Below are 25412 nucleotides of genomic sequence, written 5' to 3'. Positions count from 1 at the left end.
TGAAGCTAGAGGCTGAGCATGTTTTACCTTAAGGATGTCGGTTATAAAACTCAAGTGATCTGTTAAGTAAATTGATGGCCTACACGTGTGGTTTAAGCTTTGCCCTTTCAGGTGCCATTTAACTTAAAAAAAAAAATAAATAAATAAAAAAAAATTCAGGTGCCATTTAACTTAAAAAAAAAAAAAATAAATAAAAAAAAAAAAAAAAAATAAAATAAGCTTTGCCTTGCATGGCCTTAGGCCTGATAGTGATTTAGTATCTTATTGTTACAAAGAGTAACTCCAAAAGGGAGGAGACATAAGGGGGGCGGGGGCATATCTGACTTCCCTTCTCCTGACTGGCAACTCAGCTTTAAGGGGTTTCAAGGGTCCCCTTGGCCAGCAGGGGGGGTCCATTCAGTCAGCTGAGGGACTTAAGATTTTATTATAGCTCTCAACAAGCTCCTGCTGCAGCCACTCCTACAAACCTTGATGGCTCTTAGACATCCATCCATTTTCCTAAAAGGACAAGACCATCACCTATGACCCTATGACCTTTTTTTTTCTTGGCTTTATCTCTATAAGCAGGTTATGCCCTAATTCACTTTAAATTTGTTTTTATTCATCTTCCACAGACAATCTATATGTGAGTTTATACACACGAAAATGTATATAAGAGATCTGTATTGCTTAAAGATTATTAATAAATGCTATGGTCTGAATGTATCCTCTCAAAATTCATATTGAAACCTAATCATCAAAATGATGGTGTTGGGAGGTGGGGCCTTTGAGAAGTGATTAGGTCTTGAGAGTGGAGCCCTCACGACTGGGATTAGTGCCCTTATAAAATAGCCCAGGGGAGCTTGTCCCCTCCTTCCACAGCTGTAAGTCACCATCTGTGAATGAGGAAACCAGCCCTCACTAGACTTATCAGCACCTTGATCTTGGACTTCCCAGCCTCCAGAACTGTGAGAAATAAATTTCTGTTGGTTATAAGCCACCTAGCATCTGGGATTGTGTGATAGCTTCCTGAAGAGGCTAGGACAACAGGCAGGCATCTGTATTCCCGGCACCAGGTAAAGAGAGAGAATTCACTTGTTCCCACTCACCCCTGCATACCTGCCCTCCCCCCTGGTCTCTGTTGATCATCCCTCCTGTTCTTAGAGTTTTACCTCCTGTGTATGTCTCCCTAAACCTTGAGTTGTTCGCATGAAAGGCAGGCTACGGTATTCATTCTGCTGGGACTTGCCCCTTTTGTTCAGCATTCTTTTTGATTAGCATCAGCATTGGTGCACGCAGTTGTCATTTATTCATCTTCACTGCTGGATACTGTCCTGTTGGGCGAATATGTCACACTTTATCCAGTCTCCTTTTCTCCAACCCATTTGGTTGATTGCAGTGTTCTGTTAACGCGATTGACACTGCTGTGAGCATTCAAAAGATCCTTTCTGGTGAATTCCTTAGAATGGAATTGCTGGGCAAAGGACCAGCCAGTAATTAACTCATTTGGGGCCAAAAGTGGTTATACCAGTTCACCCTCCCCCAGCAGGGGACAAGTTCTGATTCACTCTTCAAGTGCTTTGGTTAGACGGGGCCCAGGGTGACCAGTGGATACCTCTGGGGTGAAGGCTGGCCACTCAGGCCAGGCCTCTCCATGGGGTGGGACATAATTGGGTCATGTGGTTCCTGACCCTGAGACTTTAGGCCCAGAAGCTGTCTAGTGTTTCCTCGATGCATCTCATGAGCCAGCCCTGTGCTGAGCACACAGATCTAGACCAAGGCAAGCCCACCACAGTATATAGTCCAAGGGCTCCTGGGTGGCCTGGAGTCAGAAAGGGGTGTGTATGCTGAGTGGCTTCATGGGACGCACTCATCATGCAACCCTCGCCACCAGACATTCCGTCTGCCCCCCTCAGGCAGAGCAGAGCAGGTTCTCCCTCGGGTGGGGGCTGAAGTTCGCCTTTGGCCTCCTGGGGCATACTTCTGTTGACATATTTCTTTTTTTTTTTTTTGAGACAGAGTCTCGCTTTCTTGCCTAGGCTAGAGTGAGTGCCATGGCGTCAGCCTAGCTCACAGCAACCTCAAACTCCTGGGCTCAAGCGATCCTGCTGCCTCAGCCTCCCGAGTAGCTGGGACTACAGGCACGAGCCACCATGCCCGGCTGATTTTTATATTATATATATTAGTTGGCCAATTAATTTCTTTCTATTTTTATGGTAGAGACGGGGTCTCGCTCAGGCTGGTTTTGAACTCCTGACCTTGAGCAATCCGCCCGCCTCGGCCTCCCAGAGTGCTAGGAGACATATTTCAAAATAGAAATTTACTGAACACCCTTAGGCTCTGTGTTTGGGGTATTCCTGCTCTCTTGTTTAATCCTCATAACCAGTCTGCAAGGAGGGTACCACGATCCTGCCTTCAGAGGAGGAAACTGAGATTCCAAAAGGTTTAGCAGTTGCCCAAGAAATGTTAAATTGACAAAAAAAGAAAAAACAAGTAAGATACAAGGCAAGGAGTATTTGGCAGTGGTTCTTTTTTATGATTAAAAACAGCTGAATACAGACTTGTATTTCTGGCTATGCATGGGTAGCTTGCATTTGACCAAACCTCCCACCAAAAACAACCATCAAAGCTCTGCAAAATTAAAAAAAAAAAAAAAAAAAAAAGCTCTGCAAAATTTAAAAAAAACCAGCTGTGTGAGAGTATCGGGAGACTAAGAGAGCTAGGATTCCAGGGGCCAGGATCCTGGAGAGAAGGGAAGTCTCCTGAGGTGAGCCTGACACTCTCACACACTTGTCCCTTGATGTTTTGAACCCTGTCCTGAGTCCCAGGTGTGTGATTTTTTCCTCTGCGGCACAGCCTGTAGGTCCAGCTCCAGCTCCGCCACTTCGTGCATCTGTAACTTGGGGCACATCACCCTTTGGCGCCTCGGTTTCCTCATCTGTAAACTACAGCTGTAGTTGATCCTCATTATTCGCAGATTCTATACTTGTGAATTTGCCTTCTCGCTAAAGTGAGTTACCCCCAAATCGGTACTCCCGGCACTTTTGCAGGCGTTTTGCGCACATACGCAGAGCAGCTGTTAATCAGGATGTGAGGACCCCCACCCCACGCACATGTTCCCAGCAAACGTCGAGGAAGGCATTACACAAGTGTCTTTTTCACGGTCTGTTTAGTGCCTCGTTTTTCACATTTGTAGGCTTTTTTGATGGTGATTTCCCTGTTTGAAATGGTCCCCGAGCATAGTGCTAAAGTAAAAGCACGAGGAGACTATGATATGCGCCTCACAGAAAAAAATACCTGTGTTAGGTAAGCTTCACGCAGCCCTGAGTTATAGTTCTGAGAGCAATGTTAATGGATCAACAACACATATTCAATAAGGTGCCTTTAAGCAGAAATACACAAAAAACGAAGTTACGTATTGATAGATTGGTGAAAATGTGACCAGAGGCTTGCAGGAACCGAACCCCGTGTTTCCCCTAGGAATGATCCGCTCGAGTGTTCGTGACGGTTTATAGAACATGACTGTGGAGACTAATGGCTGTAATGACAGTACTTCCCTCAGTAACAGTGCAGGACTGTAAGGAGGACTCAGTGAGCCCATTTAGACAAGGGCCAAGCGCAGTGCCAAGCAGCCAGCACTCTGGACTGTGGGCCAGCTGTGACAGTGGCGTGACGGCCACCTTCTCACTTCAGAGCCACGCGTTTGTAAGCACAGTGTCAGTGCTCTGCCCCGTCCCCTCCTCCCCTGTCACTTCCCAGCCCTGTGCCCTCTGCTTCTCCTTTCTGAGCTCGCCCGGGGCACTGCCAGCCCCAGAGCGGATCACTAGCGGTCTCTCCTTTCCTCTCCATGGCAACCAGAGTGACCTTTGGAGAGGAAAATCTTATCACCAACCTCTTAAAGCCCCCTGGTGCCTTTCCAGGATGAAGTCCAGCTGAGTCCCTGCGCAAGGCCCCAGGCCGCCCCTGCCTGCTCCTTCATCTCCATCACCTCCCCCGCCTGCCATCCCCACTCCGCCTGCACCATCTCTGTCTCGCACTCAACCAGCTCCCGTCCAGTTACTTTCTGTCTCTCCGGCTGGTCAGCAGTGTCGCACGGCAGAGCTGGCGCTAATCAACTCGAGCCTCGCCTCCCGGATGCCCAGCAGTTAGGCACTGAAAAAAATCAACAGGTCACAGTCTGTCCTGCAGATCATGCTAATAAGATGTGTCAGGCAGCAGTCTGCAGTCAGAGCCAATCTTCTGGACTTTGGCAGACTCTGCCTCTTGCTGTTTCTTGTTGCTTCCCTTAGTGACATTCTAGGAGCATTGTGGGTGCTTCCCTGCCTCCTGCTAACCACCCCGTGACCTGAATAGCCTGAGGCAGCACTGCCCAGATATGCTCTGTGTCAGTCCCACTAGCCAGTGGTCACAGGACACTGGAAATGTGGCTGGCGCAGCTGAGGAACTGACTTTATTTTATTTTAGCTCAATATATTTAAGTTGAAATAGCTACATGTGGCTCATGGCTGCCCTACCGGAGCAGCATAAGCTTAGAGACTGAGACAATTCAGTGTAATGCATTAAAAAGAAGGTGAGAAAAAATTCCTAAGAAAATTTCTGAAAAACTTAACATGGTTATCTTAAATACAGAAATGACAACATATAAAGCATGCATGAATGGATTATAATATACTGTAAAAATGGTAATGTTATTCTCTTTTTTTATTTTTATTTCAGCATATTATGGGGGTACAAATGTTAAGGTTGCGTATATTGCCCATGCCCCCTGGTAATGTTATTCTTAACTTTGGCTTTTAGAGTTTGAACCTCCACTGCCTCAACCAGTTTCTGAATGTCAAAAAGCAGAGTGTCTGTTTGATGAATTTGAGGAAATCAGGAACTTTGGGTGACCCAAGGTAAGATAAAACACCTTCCACAGCAGGGATCTCTTCCTCCTCTTTTCTTTTCTCCCTTCCTCTTCCATATAGAACCTATTTTCTCCCTGAGCAACGATACTCAGTCATCTTTGCACGTCACTAAGTATCCACTACATTATTTTTAATAAAACAGTATTATATTGTATGGATGCACTATAATTTATTGAACCCATCCCCTCTTATTGGACATTGAGGTTATCTCCAGAGTTCTGTCGTTATTTTCTTCAATATCCTACTAGTTAGGGTAAGCCATGCTGTTGTAACAAATACACTAAAAATATAATGGCTCAAACCAAGAATGTCTGTGTCTCCTCTCTCCAGGCAGCCCAGGTGTTCCTCTGAGAAATGTATCCGGGAGCCAGGTTCCTTCCACCTCCCAGTTTGGTCCTCACCTGTCAGTGCCTTACTGCCCTCTGCATTGTTGGGACTGGGTCACCTTGTACAAGTCCCATTTGGCAGAGAAGGCTAGAAGCATAGAAGGGCTGGAAGTGGCACTTGTCCCTCACTCATAGTCCAGTAGGAAGAACTTAGTTGCATGGCCCCAGCTGACCACAAGGGAGCCTGGGAAATGTAGTCTAGCGAATGCCCTGGAAGAAGCAGTGGATTCCCCGTGGGAAGCTGCCAGGCACTGGCGCAGGTACCCCCTTGGCAACCGATATCTGCATGGACCCTCCTTCCACACTCAGGTGCATTTATCCGCAGCCCCAAGGGAGCCAACCAAAAGCCATGTGGTCACTGCATCCACCTCTAAAGTCCAAGATTTACCAGTGACATGCAGTCCTTTCTGTCAGGTCTGGGAGTGGCTTCCGACCTGCACTCTGACACAGTGATGGAGAGGGTTAGGGTGACCCTGGCTGTAACTCCCATTCAGAACAGGTGTCAGGGCATGGCAGGGGTGGAGTCCTGCTGGCCAGCACTGGGGCAGCCTCTCCCCTCCATGCGTCCCTGGTTCAGCCTTCTGGGAGGCCCCTCCTTGTCTGTTATTCCCGTTGGCCACACAGGAGGTAGCAGGAAGTGTGACCTTCTCAGGGTGACAGCTTTCATAGCCCACTTCCTGCTGATAATAATCTGGGGTTTCAAAGGCTGTTTTAAGGCTCCAGTAGGCTATCTTATGCCAGACTCATTTTTATTTATAATAGGATTTTCCCAAAAAGGAGGCTCCTGATGTATCCATTTGGGTCAGTCCCATGTGCTAGGCACCACATCCAAATTTCTTGCCTAGCTGGGAGCCTAAGGCTGCCTCGATTCTCTGTATGCCCCATGCCCTGCCCCCTCAACTGAAGGGCAGGTGCCTTGAAGTCATATAAAACAGTAAGATATTTTTAAGTTTGGGGACCAGCAATACCCTCAACCTGGTTTTTGCAGCAGAGTTGGGTCCCTTGCTTTGACTTAACTGGGGGAGACCTTTGTCGTTCAAAGCCTTAGCTTCTCCCATTGACTTTTCCATCTTTGTGCAGCCCTTTATCACAACATGCTCCATTTCATTCCACCTACTTGCACAGGGGCCAGTTCTCCCTGGCTCACTGGTAATCACAAGAAGCCACCCATGCATGGGACCATTCTGTCCCCAGAGCTATGTGCTCAGGAGGCATACTGTCGGCCTTCCAGGTTATCTCAGGCACCAGCCTTGCAGAGGGCTTCGCATGGCCCACGAGGCTGGAGGAGCTTCCCAAGCTGCTGTCTGCGTTCACAGACCCCTGCCACAAAGTCTGTAAGGGGCTCAGCACGCCGCATGTTTAGGTTTCTGCTTTGGTGACACTCATTTCCAGCCCCTGCTCTGGCACTCCCCAGCCCTGACTCTCTGCTGCTGTCCCCTCACCCCTCCTGGCAGTCTTGGAAGGCTGGGTAGGGCACTTGCAGGATGCCCCAAGCCCAGCTCCCTTCCGCAGGGTCTAATTCTGCCCTCTGGGAAGCACAGCTTTGTCTTGCCTTGTCTGACTTCTGCTGTGGCCCAACTCTCTGCTATCAGATAGCACCTGCCAGCCTTTTTTTTTTTTTTTTTTTTGACAGGGTCTCATCCTATCTCTCAGGCTAGAGTGCAGTGGTGCGATCATACCTCTCTACAACCTCAAATTCCTGGACTCAAGCCATCTTCCTGGCTCAGTCTCCCAAGTAGTAGGTGGCTTGTGCCACCGTGCTTGGCTAATATTTTTGTTTGTTTTTTGTGGAGACAGGGTCTCACTGTGTTGCTCATGCTGGTGTCGAACTCCTGACCTCATTCGATCCTCCCACCTCGGCCTCCCAAAGAGCTGGGATTACAGGCGTGAGACACCACGCCCAACCTGCCAAGTTCTTGACACATGAGTCAGGTGTGACTTTTTGTTCCCCAAATTCTTCAAGGAGGCATATCAACCACCCTCTCTGCCCCGTTCTCTCCAGCACATTCTCAAAATACATGCCACCAGGCCAACCACTCTCTTTAAAGAACAGCCCTTCACCAATCAGATCACCCCATATCTTTCCCCATGTTGTCCCCCTGAGGCGGCTGATGGGCTGGTTGGGGGAGGGGGTCATATGGCAAATCTGTATGTCTTGCATTAATTCTCTAGCAGCCACTGGTGTCTGTCTTTAGGCCCCTTGGAAACTCATAGATAATGGAGTTGCCCGGTATATATCTTATAACCTACAGATATATTCTCACAGGGGCACAAAAACACTTATAAGGATGTTTATTTTATTTTATTTTATTTTTTTTTTTTTTTTTTGAGACAGAGTCTTGCTCTTTTGCCCGGGCTAGAGTGCTGTGGCGTCAGCCTAGCTCACAGCAACCTCAAACTCCTGGGCTCAAGCAGTCCTTCTGCCTCAGCCTCCCAAATAGCTGGGACTACAGGCGTGCGCCACCATGCCCAGCTAATTTTTCTATATATTTTTTTAGTTAGCCAGTTAATTTCTTTCTATTTATAGTGGAGACGGGGTCTCACTCTTGGCTCAGGCTGGTTTCGAACTCCTGACCTTGAGCAATCTGCCTGCCTCGGCCTCCCAGAAAACTAGGATTACAGGCATGAGCCACCATGCCTGGCCAGATGTTTATATTTTTATTGATATATTTTTATTATAATTAATAAGCCATAAAATTCATCAGTTTAAAATGTACGATCCAGGGGGGTTTAGTATATTCACAAGGTTGTGCAACTATCACCACTAACTAATTCCAGAACATTTCATTACTCAAAAAATACACCTCATACCCGTTAGCAGTCACTCCCCATTCCTCCCTTTCCTAAAGCCCTGGCAACCACCAATCTACTTTCTGTCTCTGTAGATTTATAGCAATTTTTAAAAATTGAAAAATAGTATCTCTAAGGAAATATATCCAAGTCATAAGTATATAGCTTGATAATTTATTTATTTATTTTGAGACAGAGTCTCACTATGTTACCCGGGCTAGAGTGCCGTGGCATTAGCCTCACTCACAGCAACCTCAAACTCCTGGGCTCTGGCGATCCTCCTGCCTCAGCCTCCAGAGTAGCTGGGACTATAGGCATGCACCACCATGCCTGGCTACTTGTTTCTATTTTTTAGTAGAGATGGGGTCTTGCTCTTGCTCAGGCTGGTCTCAAACTCCTGAGCTTAAGCAATCTGTCCTTTCTTGGCCTTCCAGAGTGCTAGGATTACAGGCATGAGCCATCACGACTGGCCGCCTCTTAGCTAATTCTTGATATTATCTGTTTTATTTTAACTACTCTGGTGGCATCTCATTGTGATTTTTTAATTGGCATTTTCCTGAAGATTCACAAAGTTGAGTGGGACATGGTGGCACATGCCTGTATGTAGTCCCAGCTATTCAGGAAGCTGAAGCAGGAGGGTCACTTGAGCCTGGGAGTTCAAGTCCAGCATAGTAGGAGTCCAACATAGTAAGACCCTGTCTCAAAAACTAAATAAATAAAAACAAAACCTTGAGCCCCTTTTCATATATTCATTGACCATTTGGATATCTTTTTTTATGAAATCTGTTTAAGTATTTTGCCCATTTCTTTATTGGGTTTTCTTTTTCTTATTGATTTGTAGGAGTTGTTTATATATTTTATAAAGAGTCTTTTTTCAGATATATGTAATGCAAGTATTTTCTCCCACTTTGTGTCTTGCCTGACATAAATTTTAATAACAAAAGCAATGGAGGCCAGGCATGGTGGCTCGTGCCTATAATCCTAGCACTCTGGGAGGCCAAGGCAGGAGGATCACTCAAGGTCAGGAGTTCGAAACCAGCCTGAGCAAGAGCGAGACCCCATCTCTACTAAGAATAGAAATAAATTAATTGGCCAACTAAAAATATATAGAGAGAAAAATTAGCCAGGCATGGTGGCGCATGCCTATAGTCCCAGCTACTTGGGAGGCTGAGGCAGGAGGATGACTTGAGCCTAGGAGTTTGAGGTTGCTGTGAGCTAGTCCGATGCCACAACACTCTAGCCAGGGCAATAGAGTGAGACTCTGTCTCAAAAAAAAGGGGGGGGGGCAATGGAAACAACCTCAACATCCAGCTGAAGGGGACTGGTTAAATAAATAAAATATTTAAAACTTCCACATGTACTAGTATGGAATAATATCTAAGACATTAATTAAAAATACAAAACACTTCATTTATATATTTAAAAGAATATACAGGAAAGATACAGAAAAAACTGCTCATCATTGTTTCCTCTGGGCACGGGGGCTACCTATTTGGAAGAAAGGCTTACTTCTCTCTGTAACCCCTTCTGTGCTGTTTGTACATGTTAGATATTTTCCATCAATTTTTGAAGTTCAAATGAAAAATGTGTGAATTTGATATTAATGAAATGGAATATAATCTTATGTTTTCGGTTGTTTTTGTCCCCCCTGCAGTTCTCTAGATGAGACCACCTATGAGAGACTAGCAGAGGAAACCCTGGACTCCTTAGCAGAGTTTTTTGAAGACCTTGCAGACAAGCCTTACACGTTTGAGGACTATGATGTCTCCTTTGGGGTACTTCTTATCTTATTTTAATTTCTGTTTCCTCTCTAAGAATTTTAGTGCACTGAAATGAAGACTTCTCCTCTAGCAGAATGAAACGTCAAATTGCATGGGGTTGTGGCTGGCACCAAAGGACCCAACCCATCTCCACTAGGCATGTGGCCCTGGGCAAGTCACTCAGCCTTTCTGAGCCTCATTTTTGGGTTAAAAATACAGATTCTCATGCTTCACTCAATACCCGTGAAGGTAAATCAGGGAGGGACCTGGGCATGTGTTTGGCAAGCAAGCAAGCATGGGGAGCACTAAACTAGATGGATAGTTCTTTGCAGGCTAAGATAACTTTCCAAGAGTTATTCAGATTCAAAGACTCAGGCCCCACTCCGGAGAGACTCTGAGGTACAGGTAGATCAGGGTGCATTCCTGGGAAGCATATTTTTGGATTTTGGAAAGTCCACCCTGAATTCTAACGTGCATCCCTGGGTGCCCCTCCTAGAGATTACGGTTGAATTGGCCTGGGGTGTGATCTTGGCAGGGCACTGGGATTTTTAAAGCTCCCCAGGTGATTCTAATGTGAGAACTTCTGAATTTGATGAAACATTAGCCCCAAATCCTGGAAACCTAGGAAGTGCTGGATTTTATTGACAGGCCACCAGGTGGCAGACTTGAGCAAGGGCCCCCGCCTTTGGATTTGGAATTATTGCTTAGGCCTTGGAGTAGTTCTTTCTTGCCAGTGGGGAGGAAATTCCCGGCAGATGTTAATCCTCTTCATAGTAATTAATTAATGCCAGGAAATGCCATGAAGTGTGCCTTTTGGATTAAGTCATGGGATGATTGAAGACAACCAGCTGTCACCCTAAAATGATAGAAACGGTGTTGGATATTGCTGTGGGAGAGCTGGATAGAGAAGGAACTCCATAGGATAGGGCAGGAAGCAAAGTCAGGGAGAAAGCGTCAAGCCTGGTTGTAAGGACAGTGAGGGGCTTCGTAGGAATTGTTGGTTAAAAAAAAAAATAGGAGCAATGGAGTTGGGAAGGATTGAATGGCTTCCAGGTAGATTCATTGGTTGCTGTCAGCAGTGGAAAATGTGGCAGGGTCAGGGAAGGCCTTTAAAAGTGCTGGCATAGGCCAGGCGTGGTGGCTCACGCCTGTAATCCTAGCACTCTAGGAGGCCGAGGCGGGAGGATTGCTCGAGGTCAGGAGTTCAAAACCAGCCTGAGCAAGAGCGAGACCCCGTCTCTACTATAAATAGAAAGAAATTAATTGGCCAACTAATATATATATAGATAGAAAAAAATTAGCCGGGCATAGTGGCACATGCCTGTAGTAACAGCTACTCGGGAGGCTAAGGCAGGAGGATCGCTTGAGCCCAGGAGTTTGAGGTTGCTGTGAGGTAGGCTGATGCCACGGCACTCACTCTAGCCTGGGCAACAAAGTGAGACTCTGTCTCAAAAAAAAAAAAAAGTGCTGGCACAGACAGGCCTGGAGGGCCAAGCTGCTTGGGAACCTTACAAACTGGCCTGCCACCTTGCCCATCCACGCACTGATGAGAGGTAGGGATGTTACAGGCCTCCGGTCCCCCAGCCTACCTACCAGAGGCTGTAACTAAAGGGAAACCAAGTCTCAGGCTAAACTCTGCCCACACATGCAAACATCTATTAACAAGCCACAAAAACAGTCCTGCGGGGGGGGGGGGGGGGGTAGCACAGGTAACCTAAACATTTGTACCCCATAATATGCTGAAATAAATAATAATTTAAAAAGACATTCCTGCAACCTGCTCTTATAGGATTAGTGGAGCCCCAACTTGACCACATATTTTGCATGAAGGTTTCATTAGAAGCAAATGTGGCAAATATTCTAGCAGCTGTATTCAGTTTACCTCATTGAATCAGTTTAAGTCAGGCGACAAAAACTTCTGCTCAGTGGTGGGTCACAGAACCTTCCGGAATCCTACCCCCGAGAGTGTCTCTCTGAAGAGTATTAGGCTGGTGAGCTTTCCAGATTCTGCGATCCACTCCTGCAAGGGAAGGGGTGCCTATATTTTTCTAGGCAATCCACATACCTTGAGTATCACTCTACTCCCCAGAGCAAAATTGTTTCTAACAAATTATTTACTGATTAGCGAATTCTGAAGTGTAGATTTAGAAAGCTAAAGGTATATAGTGGCTGCCTCTGTAGTTTGGACTTGTATTAAGTACAGTGAAATGCTATCTACCCTGGGTGTGAATTCCTGATTAGAGTCTTCAGGTGCTAACTACTTTATATATTTCACATTTGATAAATCAGTTGAAAGTATATTATAGACACATAGAACACCTGTAATACCATTACCTGGATTTTGTTGGAAGACAGTCTTTCCTGCCCTTGGGGTGCAATTGGAAGTTAGCTCCTTTGTGAAGCCCTGGGAGATGCTCACCATCCTTCCTCCCTCCCTTGTTGAGCACTCTGAGGATGACTGGGGGGTCCTAGTCACCCTGTTATTGTCTATTTATGTATCAGGCCCATGGCTAGACTGAGCTGCTTGGCTTAGGGACACTGTCCATTCTTTGATCCCAGTGCCTGGAACGGTGCCGAATGCATAGTAGGGACTTAATAAATGTGGATTTACTACGTAAATGAAATGAGACCCACATACTTTTCCAAAACATGCTTTCATGGACGCCACTCAGTGTTTATGGACCTTTTACCAACTTGCTACTGGCCAAGTAGACAAATGAAAGCAATAGTCCAGATACACTCAAGAAAGCACTTGTTGTGTTTTCTCGCTGTGGAGTGGGAGACTTGAGTGGCTTCTTAGCTGGTGTTTCAGCTGATCGAGTGGTCCAGGTGTAATAGGCGGATGGCAGTGTCTGGGTCCAGGCTTCACCCCTTATTGGCACTGGTTGTTACAGGGGACATCCCACAAGAGCCGAAAGCCCTGCCTGTCAGCAGGCAGCCACCGAGTCTGCTGCGCTTGCCCTAGCAAAACCTGACGGGGGACTGTCAGACGCACCACGCTATTTGAAGTTACCTGTGAGCTGCCTTCCTTTTCTTCTAGGAAGAGCCCCGGCCTCTTAGATGTTTTAATAAGGATTTGCTGGTTGACGTGATCTTCATTCACTAAGTTGTCAGCATAATACTGCATGAGAGAAGTTTCTTAACCTTTTTTAGGATCAGAACCCTCTATAAGAATCTGATGCCGGCTCTGGACTCTCTCCGGAGAAAAACTGCCATACTCGGCTAGGCGTCCAATCTCAGCTGCGATGCGGAAGCTGTCTGCAGCCTCCCAAAGGCCACCTCTGAGTCTTGAGGTGGGGACCTCTGCTTACAGGTCGCATCTTACTGCACAGGGAGACAGAGGATCTGGCGTGGCATGCTGGACTTGAATTTTCCTTCCAGGGGTCCTTCAATGAATTAACTAACTTCTGTGAGCTGCAGCTTCCTCAGCCGTGCAGTGAGTGCCCTTAACCTCCATGTCTCTAGGTTTACGTGAGGACTAACTGAAACAACATAGGTAAAAGTGCTTCAAACTCCTTATTCTTTAAGGGGAAGTCAGAATCTGCTTTAGGAGTGTGGGAGGCCACTTATATGTGAAGTGTCCCGACTCAACATGCCATCCCATATGTGTCTATTTCTACAACGGAGCTGGTGACAACAGTAATTGCTATATTTGCTCCCACCTGTGTAGGGCTGCCCTTGACTAGCAGGTGTCAATAAGCCTCACCAGCTGTGGCCTCGGTCTGCTCTGATTGCTTAGTGCCTGTGTCTCAGCAACTGCTAAATATTTTTGACTATCCCCCCAGCCCCACTTAAGTGCGCCCACACTCCCAAAATAGATTCGGATTGCCTAAGGCATGGTCAGAATAATGAATAGAAAGCCCTCTTCCTCAGTCTACTTGCAGTGAGTTCTGGGAGCATTAAGAACTGCCCGCTGCACCAACATGACAGCTAGTTTCTTCCCTCTTGCCACTTTCTTTCGGAAACAACTTCAGGCTCCACGGGGAAAAACTCTAATGACAGAGAACAGGTTGTATGGAGGGGCTGGACCTGCAGATGCCATAGCATGGAGAGACAAATGTGATGGCGGGGCGCTCACAATAGTGGGCGGCAGGGACAAGCAGACACATTAGCAGCTCTGAGTGCAGGGAGAAAGTGGGGCGGTGGCCTTGGGGACACACGCAGGGCATCAGGGTGACTTTCCCCAGGCTCCTCAACTGGGACCCGGAGCAGAGGAGTGGCCTGTCCTGGGGAGAGGGTGCCCTGCGGAGAAGGTGCCACGTGGCATAAACAGTTTGACAGCTGCGGAGCTAGCCGGCCTCTCACGTTGGTTTTATTAATATGCTCTCTGGAGAAGTGGCCTGTTTCCTGGAGTTACTCAGAAGACTTCCGGTCGGAAAGTGGATTTTGGTTTCAGTGGTCAGATGCCCCATCCTGCTGGTAGATCGGAGCAAGGGAAGAGGCCTTGGGGGCGATCAGTCAGCCCTTCCATCCTTGCACGGAGTTCCTGAGTGAGGCAGGACTGATAGGACAGTAGTTGTCGTGAGGAGACAGGCATGTGGTTGATGTGACCGGCCCGAGGCCCAGGGCCGGTCAGTGATGAGACCGGACCTGGAATCTGCATCCTTGTCACCTGTCCTCTGCCCTTTCCGCCGACTGTGTCCTCCCCAGTCTAGGGCACAAGGTACAATGGGGCATTTAAGGGCCACACAGAGGTCACATGAGAGCAATTCTGTGTTGATTCCATGAGCCCCAGTATCTCATGGAAAAATAATTTATAAAATTGTGTATGGGATGAGGAGTAGAGTGGGGAGTGACTATTGATGGGTGCAGGGTTTCTTTTGGGGGAGGTGGAACTAGTCTAGAATTAGTGGTGATGTTTGCACACTTTGTGAAATACTAAAAACTACTGAATTGTATAGTTTTAACAAGTTTTTTTTTTATTTCGGCATATTATGGGGGTACAGATTTTAAGATTTCAATAAATGCCCATTTCTCCCCCTCTTAACAAGTTTTTAAATAAATGAAATGTAGTCCTACCAAAACAGTAAAGATGGGTTTCAGAAAAAGAATTTTTTTAAAACAAATTTATGTACAATATAATCCTAGTCCTTTAAAAAAATGTATTCAAAAACTGGAAGCCAGGCTGGGTGCAGTGGCTCACGCCTGAAATCCTAGCACTTTGGAGAGGCCAAGGCGGGTGGATCATTTGAGCTCAGGAGGTCCAGACCAGCCTGAGCAAGAGCAAGACCCTGTCTCTACTAAAAATAGAAAGAAATTAATTGGTCAACTAAAAATATACAGACAAAATTATCCGGGCATGGTGGCACATGCCTGTGGTCCCAGCTACTCGGGAGACTGAGGCAGAAGGATCACTTGAGCCCGGGAGTTTGAGGTTGCTGTGAGCTAGGCTGACGCCATGGCACTCTAGCCCGGGCAACAGAGTGAGACTCTGTCTCCAAAAAAAAAAAAAAAACTGGAAGCCAATCACAAAAGGACAAACAAATACTGGACAATTACACTCATATGAAGTAGTCAAAATCTTAGAAACAGCACTGTAAATATATGATTTTTATTTGTCAGTTAAAAAAGAAATGAGTCAAAATCATAGAAATAAAGTCGAAAGGTATTTATCAAGGGCTAGGGGAGGGGAAATTAGCGTCTGATGGGTACAGAGTTTCAGCGTTACAAGATGGGAAAGTTCTAGAGATCTGGTTGTACAACAATGTCAATATACTTAACGCTACTGAACTGTACACTTAAAAATGGTTAATATGGCAAATTTAATATTATGTGGTTTTTACGATAATAAAAAGCAATTTTTTTAAAACCTGGCTTCTGAGACCCTAGAGTGAATACCTTATATTGCTGGTTAATGAGAGTGAGAATACACTCTGTATTATGGAAAGAACAGTGCCTCTGGACCCAAACAGACCTGGATTTAAGATCACCTCTGCAAGTGTTCTTTACTACTCTGAACCTCTGTTTTCCTTGTCTGTAAGATTGGGATAATGATTCCTAGCTCCATCAGTTACGGTCAGGTTGGAAACAATTTACACAAAGTACCAAACACATAGCCTGGCACAGAGTAGGGACTCAGTTAATGGTAATTAATTTTTTTTTTTTAAGAGACAGAGTCTTGCTCTGTCACCCAGGCTGGAGTGCAGTGGCGTCATCATAGCTCACTGCAGCCTCAAACTCCTGGGCTCAAGCGATCCTCCTGCCACAGCCTCCCTAGCAGCTGGGACTACAGGCACATGCGACCACGCGTGGCTGAGTTTTTAATTTTTTGTAGAGATGGGGGTCTTACTATGTTGCCTAGGCTGGTCCGAAAGTAATTAATATTAATATTTTTACCAATGTTTTCATTTTCCTTATGTTATCTGCATTCTCAATGTCTCAGTCATTTCTATACATTTCTTTGTGAATCAGGAAAACAATGTTATTGAGTAGTAACCCAGTAGTGCCCCCCCATCCCATTCCTACCAGTTATGTTGTTATTGTTTTTGCCCTGCGGCATTAAATAGCTCTTTGTGTTTGCAAGTGTGTTGTAGGAATCACTGGGGGCCCCTTGGTTGGAGGGGGCCTCTAGAATGCACAGGAAAGCCGAGATCCCTGCAAGTCATGCGCAGGATGGGGGGTGGCCAGGCTCCTTCCTGCTTGCACGTCCCAACACGGGGGACTCAGCCCTGTCACTGTTTCTTTCATATCCTGTCCATTCTAAAAAGAGCGCAAGCCTTGGGAGTAAAGGACTCCTTTGTTGAAAGAGTGTTTTCAAATTTAAATGAGCATTTATTGGTCATAGATGGACTAACCAGTCTTTTGAAGAATTCAAGGCTCTTTAGAAGAAAAAAAAAAAAAAAAAACATTGGAGAAGCGTCTGAGAAGCTTATTAGATGCGTGGGAAGGGTCTGGAAATAAAAAACCTAGTCTAGAGTTTCTGCCTTCTACCAACACAGCTGAAGCTATTGCTCTTCCAAGACAAGCGAAGCAGGTGGTTCGAGTACTTCTTTCTTTCCTTTTTTCTTTTTTTCTGTGATAGACTAGCGTCTGATGTTTGGGCTGACATTGTACTCTAACAGAGTTGGGGTCTGCATTTTTTAAGGTCCTCTAGTATGTTCTGGTTGGTAGTCAAGGGCAACAAGCCAGCAGTCCCAAATGCCAGCTCAGAGACCTCAGACAAGTCACTTAACATGGGGAGCTTCATTACCCCATTCACCTTGCGACCTCACAGAGAATAGCGAAAAGTGCCGTGAGCTATCAGCCTTATTGTGATTAATCCTATTCTGATTCTGAAAGCAATGCTCTTTCTACACAATCTGCTGTCTGTAAATACTAAATTAAGGACATTCCTCTCTGGTGTAAATTGTGTGCTTCTATAAATGGAAAGTGTTAAGCTGTAACAAACCTCAAAGCAATGATGACAAAGTCCTAACTTTGTCTTATTTTATTTTCTTCCTGCTTTTTCCCACCTGGTCGCCTAGAGTGGTGTTTTAACAATTAAACTGGGTGGAGATCTAGGGACCTACGTGATCAACAAGCAGACTCCAAACAAGCAAATCTGGTTATCCTCTCCATCCAGGTATGTTCCGAAGTCAAAATCTGTAGTCATTAAACTCACCTGAAACATGACATTGTGGCCCGTTTCAGAAGTGTCACCCTCATACGCTAGTCTCTGTGTAAGTGAACCTTTCCTGATGTTTTATAAGCTGTCTCATTCTCAGTAGGCAAGTTTACTCTGGTTATACATCTTCTCCCTGGGGATAATTTGGTTACCATGGTCAGGGAGATGAGAGCAAGATCTGAAATGAAACATTTATAACTTTTCAGAACCTCGCTTACACAGGTTTTCGCCATTAAATCGTTGCCCTGCCTTTCAAAAACCTACTTTTAATATTGCAGCATCTGAACAAGTTGCACGTGGTCTTAAAAGCAAGTAAAAGTTTGACCTCTACTTGATTTGAGCATGACAGCTAAAGGGTTAGTTGAATTCCCTCTGTAAAATTGGGTCCTCTACCCCGTGAAGGTGGGAGAGTGTTCACTTGGATGTCGAGTGTGGATAATGAGAAAAAGCAAGCAAGTGCAGAGGGTTAACTTGCTACTCCAGGGCATTTAACTCCTCCTGCCTTGTCCATTGCTGTGCTTGCTTGCTTGCTTGCTTTTTTCTTTGAGTCAGAGTCTCACTCTGTTGCCATGGCGTCAGCCTAGCTCACAGCAACCTCAAACTCCTGAGCTCAAGCAATCCTCCTGCCTCAGCCTCCTGGGACTACTGGCATGCGCCACCATGCCCGGCTAATTTTTGTATATATATATATATATATATACACATATATATATGTGTATATATATATATATATATAATTTTTTTCTTTTTTTAGTTGTCCAGCTAATTTCTTTCTATTTTTTTAGTAGAGATGGGGTCTCGCTCTTGCTCAGGCTGGTCTGAAACTCCTGAGCTCAAACGATCCTCCCGCCTCGGCCTCCCAGAGAGCTTGGATTACAGACGTGAGCCACCACGCCCAGCCCCATTGCTGTGCTTTCAGTCTAGGGAAATAAAAGACTGTGTTGGAGACACAGCATGTCTTGTGCAGCATCTGAAAGCCTGAGAGCCTGCAGGGAGGGACGCCTGTCATCCCTCATCTGTCTGGCTGCTGTGGAACTGGTTGTAAAAGTGAAAGAGAAACACCCACAAAAGCCTCTCAGACCAGCCTTCCTGGGTCATTCATTTGCACTTCCAAAGAAAACATGTTGACTGTGAACATTGGGTAAGGCTCAAATATAACCACCTTGGAATTCTTTGAAAGCCTAATGATATTTGCATTTTAAAAAATTATAGCCTTACCCCACCCCATATCATTGACCTCATTTGTAGGCAGTTAATATTATACCATTTGTCAGGCTGTGGTGTATAATTCTTTGTTCAGAATAAAGTGTTCTGCCCCCTTCACTTCAGTCTCATCCAGGAAGTGTGATATAGTTCAACAAAAACAATAGTACAAATCGCTGTCCTTTCTAGTAAAGCTCTGATTCACACATTGTATTGCTTTTTTAGACCCAGTTAGTTTACTGGAGGTTGGAGGGTTTTAACCTGCATGGGCCCATTAGCCTCTTTGGCCTGGAACAGTGTTCCTAACCACAGCCGAGCGTGGGGCCTGTGATTATTATCCTTCCCCGGAGGAACTGGTACAAGAAACCGAGTAGATCAGCAATCACATTTGGGGATTAGTGGCTTTGTAAATACCAGGCAGGGCACCAATATCAACTGCGATCGTTCCCTAAAAGAATTTTCTACCTCTCTGGAGACTGAAACTGTCCATATCATATATGGACACATCAACTAGCTGTAGGATCCTGCCCCAGCTGTGTTCAGAAGAACATTCAATACTACTGGGTGATAATCACTTCCTAGGAATTCCAAGTGTACTTTTTTTTTTTTTTTTTTTTTTTTTGAGACAGAGTCTCGCTTTGTTGTCCAGGCTAGAGTGAGTGCCGTGGCGTCAGCCTAGCTCACAGCAACCTCAATCTCCTGGGCTCGAGTGATCCTTCTGCCTCAGCCTCCCGAGTAGCTGGGACTATAGGCATGCGCCACCATGCCCGGCTAATTTTTTATATATATCAGTTGGCCAATTAATTTCTTTCTATTTATAGTAGAGACGGGGTCTTGCTCTTGCTCAGGCTGGTTTTGAACTCCTGACCTTGAGCAATCCGCCCGCCTCGGCCTCCCAAGAGCTAGGATTACAGGCGTGAGCCATAGCGCCCGGCCTCCAAGTGTACTTTTTTAAAATCTGCAATTCATGTGGGAATTTAGGAAGAAACTCTGCCAAGTAGGCATTTACTGTTGCAGATACTATGTTCCTTAAAAAATTTTTTTTGTTTTTTCCTTCTCAGCTTTTTACATTGGTTCAAAATATCTTTCATACGGGTGCATTTCTGATTTTTTGAGTTTTTTAAATGGACAACTTTTCAGGTCCTGTGGAATAAGCAGTCTTTCCTAGCCACTTTGCCCATCCTGAGGAGGTTGTGGGATGGAATAAAGGAAAGGTCTGGGGGCCACCTGGGCTTCAGTGCCTGGCTCAGAGCCCCTGGGGCAGTGTGGAGGGGTCTGGAAGCTACTCTCCCTCTTCCTGGCAGCCTGGCAGCAGCCTCCGAGTGCAGGACCAAGGGAACATTTTCTGGGTTTGATCTGGGTTAGTGCTTTTTATATGGCCCAGGTGGTTTGGTTTGCTCTTTTTATCTCCATTATTGGGACCTATTCGACCCCCAGCATTTGGTTGATAATATAAAAGTCCTTGGTGATGTTTCCCTTCCAAGCTTCTGTCCCTGGCAAGCTCCTCCCAGCCTCCGTCTGTGGAAAAGCTCTCCTTGCGTGCACCAGGTTGACTGAGGTACCCCTTCCCAGGGGCTCCCCATGTGCTCTGCTCTTACCTCCAACAGAGCACCATCGTCAGCCACTGTCATCTGATGCTATGTCCACTCCTAGCCACAAGGACACGAGGAGATAGAACTTGGCATACATGTTGTATACATCTAACAAGACATGGCAGCCAGGCACAGTGGCTCACGCCTGTAATCCTAGCACTCTGGGAGGCCGAGGCTGGCGGATCCTTTGAGCTCAGGAGTTCAAGACCAGCCTGAACAAGAGCGAGACCCCGTCTCTACTAAAAAAAAAAGAAAAACATAGAAAGAAATTAGCTGAACAACTAAAAATATGTTTTTAAAAATTAGCTGTGCATGGTGGCACATGCCTGTAGTCCCAACCACTCGGGAGGCTGAGGCAGGAGGATCGCTTGAGCCCAGGAGTTTGAGGTTGCTGTGAGCTAGGCTGACTCCACGGCACTCTAGCCCAGGCAACAGAACGAGACTCTGTCTCAGGAAAAAAAAAAAAAAAAAAAAAAAACAATTTATGTAACCGAAACATTTGTACCCCCCGTAATATTCTGAAATAAAATTTAAAAAAAATAAAAATATTTTTAAAGATAATAGTTTGGGTAGTTGCTGAAGGGCTGGGAGAGGAGGAAATAGGAAATAACCACTTAATGGGCACCGTCTGCACTCTGTATCTGACTGTTACGCATCTGTAGACTCAACCAACAGCAGATCAAAAATATTTGGGAAAAAAATCAACAAAAAATAATAACAATTAAAAATATACATACACAGCATAGGAACTATTTACAGAGCATTTCCATTATATTAGGTATTAAAGGTAATCTGGAAATAAGGTATACAGGAGGACACATGTAAGTTATATGAAATACTATGTCATTTTATATTAGGGGCTTGAGCATCCACAGATTTTGGTATTCGTGGGGGTACTGGAACCTATCCCCTGTGGATACTGAGGGGCAACTCTACTGAGTCTCCTTTTGGGATGATACAGATGTTTTGGGACTAGATAGAGGTATTGGTTATACAACATTGTGAATAATATCAAATGCCACTGAACTGTTCCTTTTTAAGTGGTTAATTTCATGTTATCTGAATTTCACCTCAATGATTAATGAAAGTTTAGGTAAGGCACAAATCATGTCAGTGGCACAAAAGTGACCAATTTTTTTTCTTTGAGACAGAGTCTCGCTTTGTTGCCCAGGCTAGAGTGAGTGCCGTGGCATCAGCCTAGCTCATAGCAACCTCAAACTTCTGGGCTCGAGCAATCCTTCTGCCTCAGCCTCCCGGGTAGCTGGGACTACAGGCATGCGCCACCATGCCCGGCTAATTTTTTATATATATATCAGTTGGCCAATTAATTTCTTTCTATTTATAGTAGAGACGGGGTCTTGCTCTTGCTCAGGCTGGTTTTGAACTCCTGACCTTGAGCATTCCACCCGCCTCGGCCTCCCAAGAGCTAGGATTACAGGCGTGAGCCACAGCGCCCGGCCAAAAGTGACCAATTTTAAAAACACTGGTCTAGGCCAGGTGCAGTGGCTCATGCTTATAACCCTAGCACTCTGGGAGGCCGAGGCGGGAGGGTCGTTTCAGCTCAGGAGTTGGAGACCAGCCTGAGCCATCTCTACTAAAAATAGAAAAAATTAGCGCATGCCTGTAGTCTCAGCTACTCGGGAGGCTGAAGCAGGAGGATCGCCTGAGCCCAGGAGTTTGAGGTTGCTGTGAGCTAGGCTGATGCCACGGCACTCTAGCCAGGGCAACAGAGTGAGACTCTGTCTCAAAAACAAAAAAAAGGCTGGGTGTGGTGGCTCACGCCTGTAATCCTAGCACTCTGGGAGGCCAAAGCAGGTAGACTGCTCAAGGTCAGGAGTTCGAAACCAGCCTGAGCAAGAGTGAGACCCCCATCTCTACTATAAATAGAAAGAAGTTAATTGGCCAACTAACATATATATATAGAAAAAATTAGCCGGGCATGGTGGTGAATGCCTGTAGTTCCAGCTTCTCGGGAGGCTGAGGCAGAAGGATCGCTTGAGCCCAGGAGATTGAGGTTGCTGTGAGCTAGGCAGACACCACAGCACTCACTCTAGCCTGGGCAACAGAGTGAGACTCTTTCTCTCAAAAAAAAAAAAAAAAAACCCCACTCATCTAACGTAGCAGGTGTCATATGTGAGGTAGGAAAAGCGAGGGATCAGAATGTGATGTGTGGATACTGCTCAGTAAGAGTCACGTGTTTGCAGGTCTTGCGAATCATTCCAGAGGATACAGTGTGTGACTGTTGTTAAATGGAAAGACCCTAAGACAAGAAGTCAAATATATACTGAACTTCTCTAGCGCTTCCCTCCAGTCCATGTCTTGGTGGCAGCGTTGGTGGCGTCAGTGATCCGAAGGGCTGTCCTCGGGGACTTACCGTGTATTTGTGTTGTGTTCCAGTGGGCCCAAGCGTTACGACTGGACCGGGAAGAACTGGGTGTACTCGCACGATGGCGTGTCCCTCCACGAGCTGCTGGCCGCCGAGCTGACTGCAGCCTTAAAAACCAAACTGGACTTATCTTCCTTGGCCTACTCTGGAAAAGGCACCTGATGCCCAGCCTGGTTTTAAAGACATTAAAAGCTATCAGACCAAGACCCAGCTTCACTCTGCAGCCGAGTGTCTGTTTCTTCCCATTCCTGCTTTTGAGGACACTAGCTTGTGCATAATAACAGCTCTGTGCAAAGAATGTGTTGCCTTCCGCCCTGCCCCCAAGTTCTGATTTTTAATTTTTATAGAGGAGTTTTGGGGTTTTGTTTTTTTTTTTTTGCATTTATTGTCTGATTTCCTCCTTCACGTGTGAATTGTACCCCTTTTATGGTGTCTTCTACCTATACCTTAATATAGCAACCTCCCAAAAATAAGAAAAATAAGAAGAAAACATTCCAGGAGGAGAAATGAATTGTCTTCAATCTTGATTCTTTGAAGGATTTACTGCAAAAGCTGCATGAAGAGGGCTGGCCCTTCTGTCTCAAAATGAGACTCATTAAAGGGTAGCCTATAAATGTTCCCAGGACTCTTTCAAATCGTAAGCACTTCTGAGCTCTTTAGCACTGAAGTGTCAAAAGCAGCTCAGATGGGAAGACCATCCTCCATCTGTGCTTCATGCCTGCCAAGTGGGCCTACTGTGGGTTATCCACAGAGACCTGTTGCTGTGTCTTCCACATATTCATACATATATGTGCACATGCACACACATGTATGTGTGTATATACATATTTTCTTAATTTAAATGTCAGTACAGGCCTGGCACAGTAGCTCAAGCCTATAATCCTAGCACTCTGGGAAGCCAAGGTGGGTGGATTGCTCCAGGTCAGGAGTTTGAAACCAGCCTGAGGAAGAGTAAGACCCCATCTCTACTATAACTAGAAAGAAATTAATTGGCCGACTAAAAATATATAGAAAAAATTATCCGGGCATGGTGGCGCTTGCCTGTAGTCCCAGCTACTCGGGAGGCTGAGGCAGCAGGATCGCTTGAGCCCAGGAGTTTGAGGTTGCTGTGAGCTAGGCTGCTGCCACGGCACTCACTCTAGCCTGGGCAACAAAGTGAGACTCTGTCTCAAAAAAAAAAGTCTCCTAAAGACAAGAAGGGGGAAAAAGCCATTTCCAAGAGCTGAGTGACATAGGATAATAAACAAAGTCACATAGAGCTGAAGAGTACCTTGTAAATATGAAGGGTCTTAGAAATGAAAGAGATACTTGAATTGATCAAAAGAACCCTGGTCCTAGACATGGCTCAGCCACAAAGTAGTTGTGTATCTATGGACAAGTTTCAAAGACTCCCTGGCCCTCTGCTTTCCTGTCTGTTAAATGAGAGGATGGAGTATAGTTGATTCCCAACATTCAATGGGCCTGTTGGGAAGCCCAACGGGCTGGCATTAATTCCCTGTGGGTCGATGAGGGGATGACAATGGACAATTTTTTAAGCCATATTGTAACACAGGGAATGGCCTGGAAAAGAGTAAAAGTGTTTTTTACAAGCTGTGTCTTTAAAACCTCCCCAATTCTTTTTGCAAATAAAAGCCTGCATCCCTGCTAAGGCCAGTAATCAGAGGGGCAGGGGAGTGTCCTTTGTTTCCTTGTACCACAGGGATTGTCCAAGCAGAGGTCATGAGATTGTCTTCCCTAGAGATGGGTTCTATCAGAACTATCAACCATAATTAAACAGCAGGAGCCCCAAGCTGAAAATCCCCCTTGAAAAGCTCTGTGTGTTTCTGCTTATAGATAGGACGTTGGTACCTTAAGACAGAAGTTTGCCAGCCTCCTCGTTTGCCAGCAAATTAATAAACCTCCCCTTCCTTCTCAAACCACTGTCTTCGTTCTTCTGATGTGGCCTTGGGGGCAAGTGCCAAACTTCTGGTAACAGAAGAGTAAATGTATTTTTCTAGATGTTGCTCTTTTGGGGTTTCAGTTGAATTCATGATAAAATAATAGCATCCTTTATTGTGCCCTTACTTAGGTTATTACCTGTTACACCATATTACCTCATTTTAATTTTTGCTGACCTGCACTTTATACATGAAGCCACAAGGGTCCAGGACATTAAAACTCATCCAAAGTTATCTCATGTTATATTATTTTCTTACTAAAGATTCGTTACTGACAAGTCTGTGTGAATATGTAGCAAAGGCTTTTGTAATGGGTGAGCAAAAACACATTTCATTATAGACAAGGAGAACAGTATAAACAAATACCAAATGGGTGTTTAAAATATTTTGTTCTTCAGAAATAAAACTATTTTTTGACTCTGGTGGAAATTTTTAAGTTGAGTAGGTCAGTGCCACTGAGAAAATAAATAAAATTGTGTGTGTGTATTTATGTGTTTATGTCTTGCTTCTAATGAAAGTTTCATTGCACCTCACTTGCTTGGAGCTCAGTGAGGAGGTGCACTCATCTATCCAGAACACAACACAATCTTAGGAAGTAGGCAGTGGGGCTGCTGTGACATGAAAGTGGAACTTAGGAAATCTGTGCCCTTGTGGGCCAGCCCTTCCGGCCTATTTACTTTTACTTTACATGTAATTCTAACTGGTTTAATTATCTCCTTTCCAAAACAGTAGGAGATCCCCATTTAAGGAAGGAAAAGGACTTCAAGGACATGAACAGATGTCGATATTTCCTTTGGTCCTGGACCAGCTCACAGAGGGATTCTTAGGTAAACCAAAATCTGAGACCCACTGCAGGAGAGAAATCAAGA

General features: G+C 45.5%; 1 protein-coding gene across 2 annotated transcripts in view; it reads left to right on the top strand.

Moving 5' to 3' along the window:
• Positions 1–25029, top strand: part of FXN (frataxin) — a 28749-nt gene extending 3720 nt beyond the window's left edge. The window contains exons 2-5 of one of the 2 annotated variants that reach the window (XM_076008646.1): positions 4777–4874; positions 9717–9837; positions 17286–17383; positions 22618–25029. In XM_076008646.1, coding sequence (XP_075864761.1) covers positions 4777–4874; positions 9717–9837; positions 17286–17383; positions 22618–22768 — 468 coding nt within the window. In that variant the 3' untranslated portion in view covers positions 22769–25029. Of the gene's footprint in view, positions 1–4776; positions 4875–9716; positions 9838–17285; positions 17384–18210; positions 18908–22617 lie in introns of those variants that run through there. The other variant, XM_076008647.1, reaches the window with a different exon arrangement.
• The last annotated feature ends 383 nt before the right edge of the window (positions 25030–25412 follow it).

Source organism: Microcebus murinus, chromosome 12, assembly GCF_040939455.1.
Source record: "Microcebus murinus isolate Inina chromosome 12, M.murinus_Inina_mat1.0, whole genome shotgun sequence".
In the NCBI taxonomy this organism is placed as follows: Eukaryota; Metazoa; Chordata; class Mammalia; order Primates; family Cheirogaleidae; genus Microcebus; species Microcebus murinus.
The sequence above is the reverse complement of the archived record's forward strand: the minus strand, read 5'-3'. Positions and strand labels throughout refer to the sequence as shown.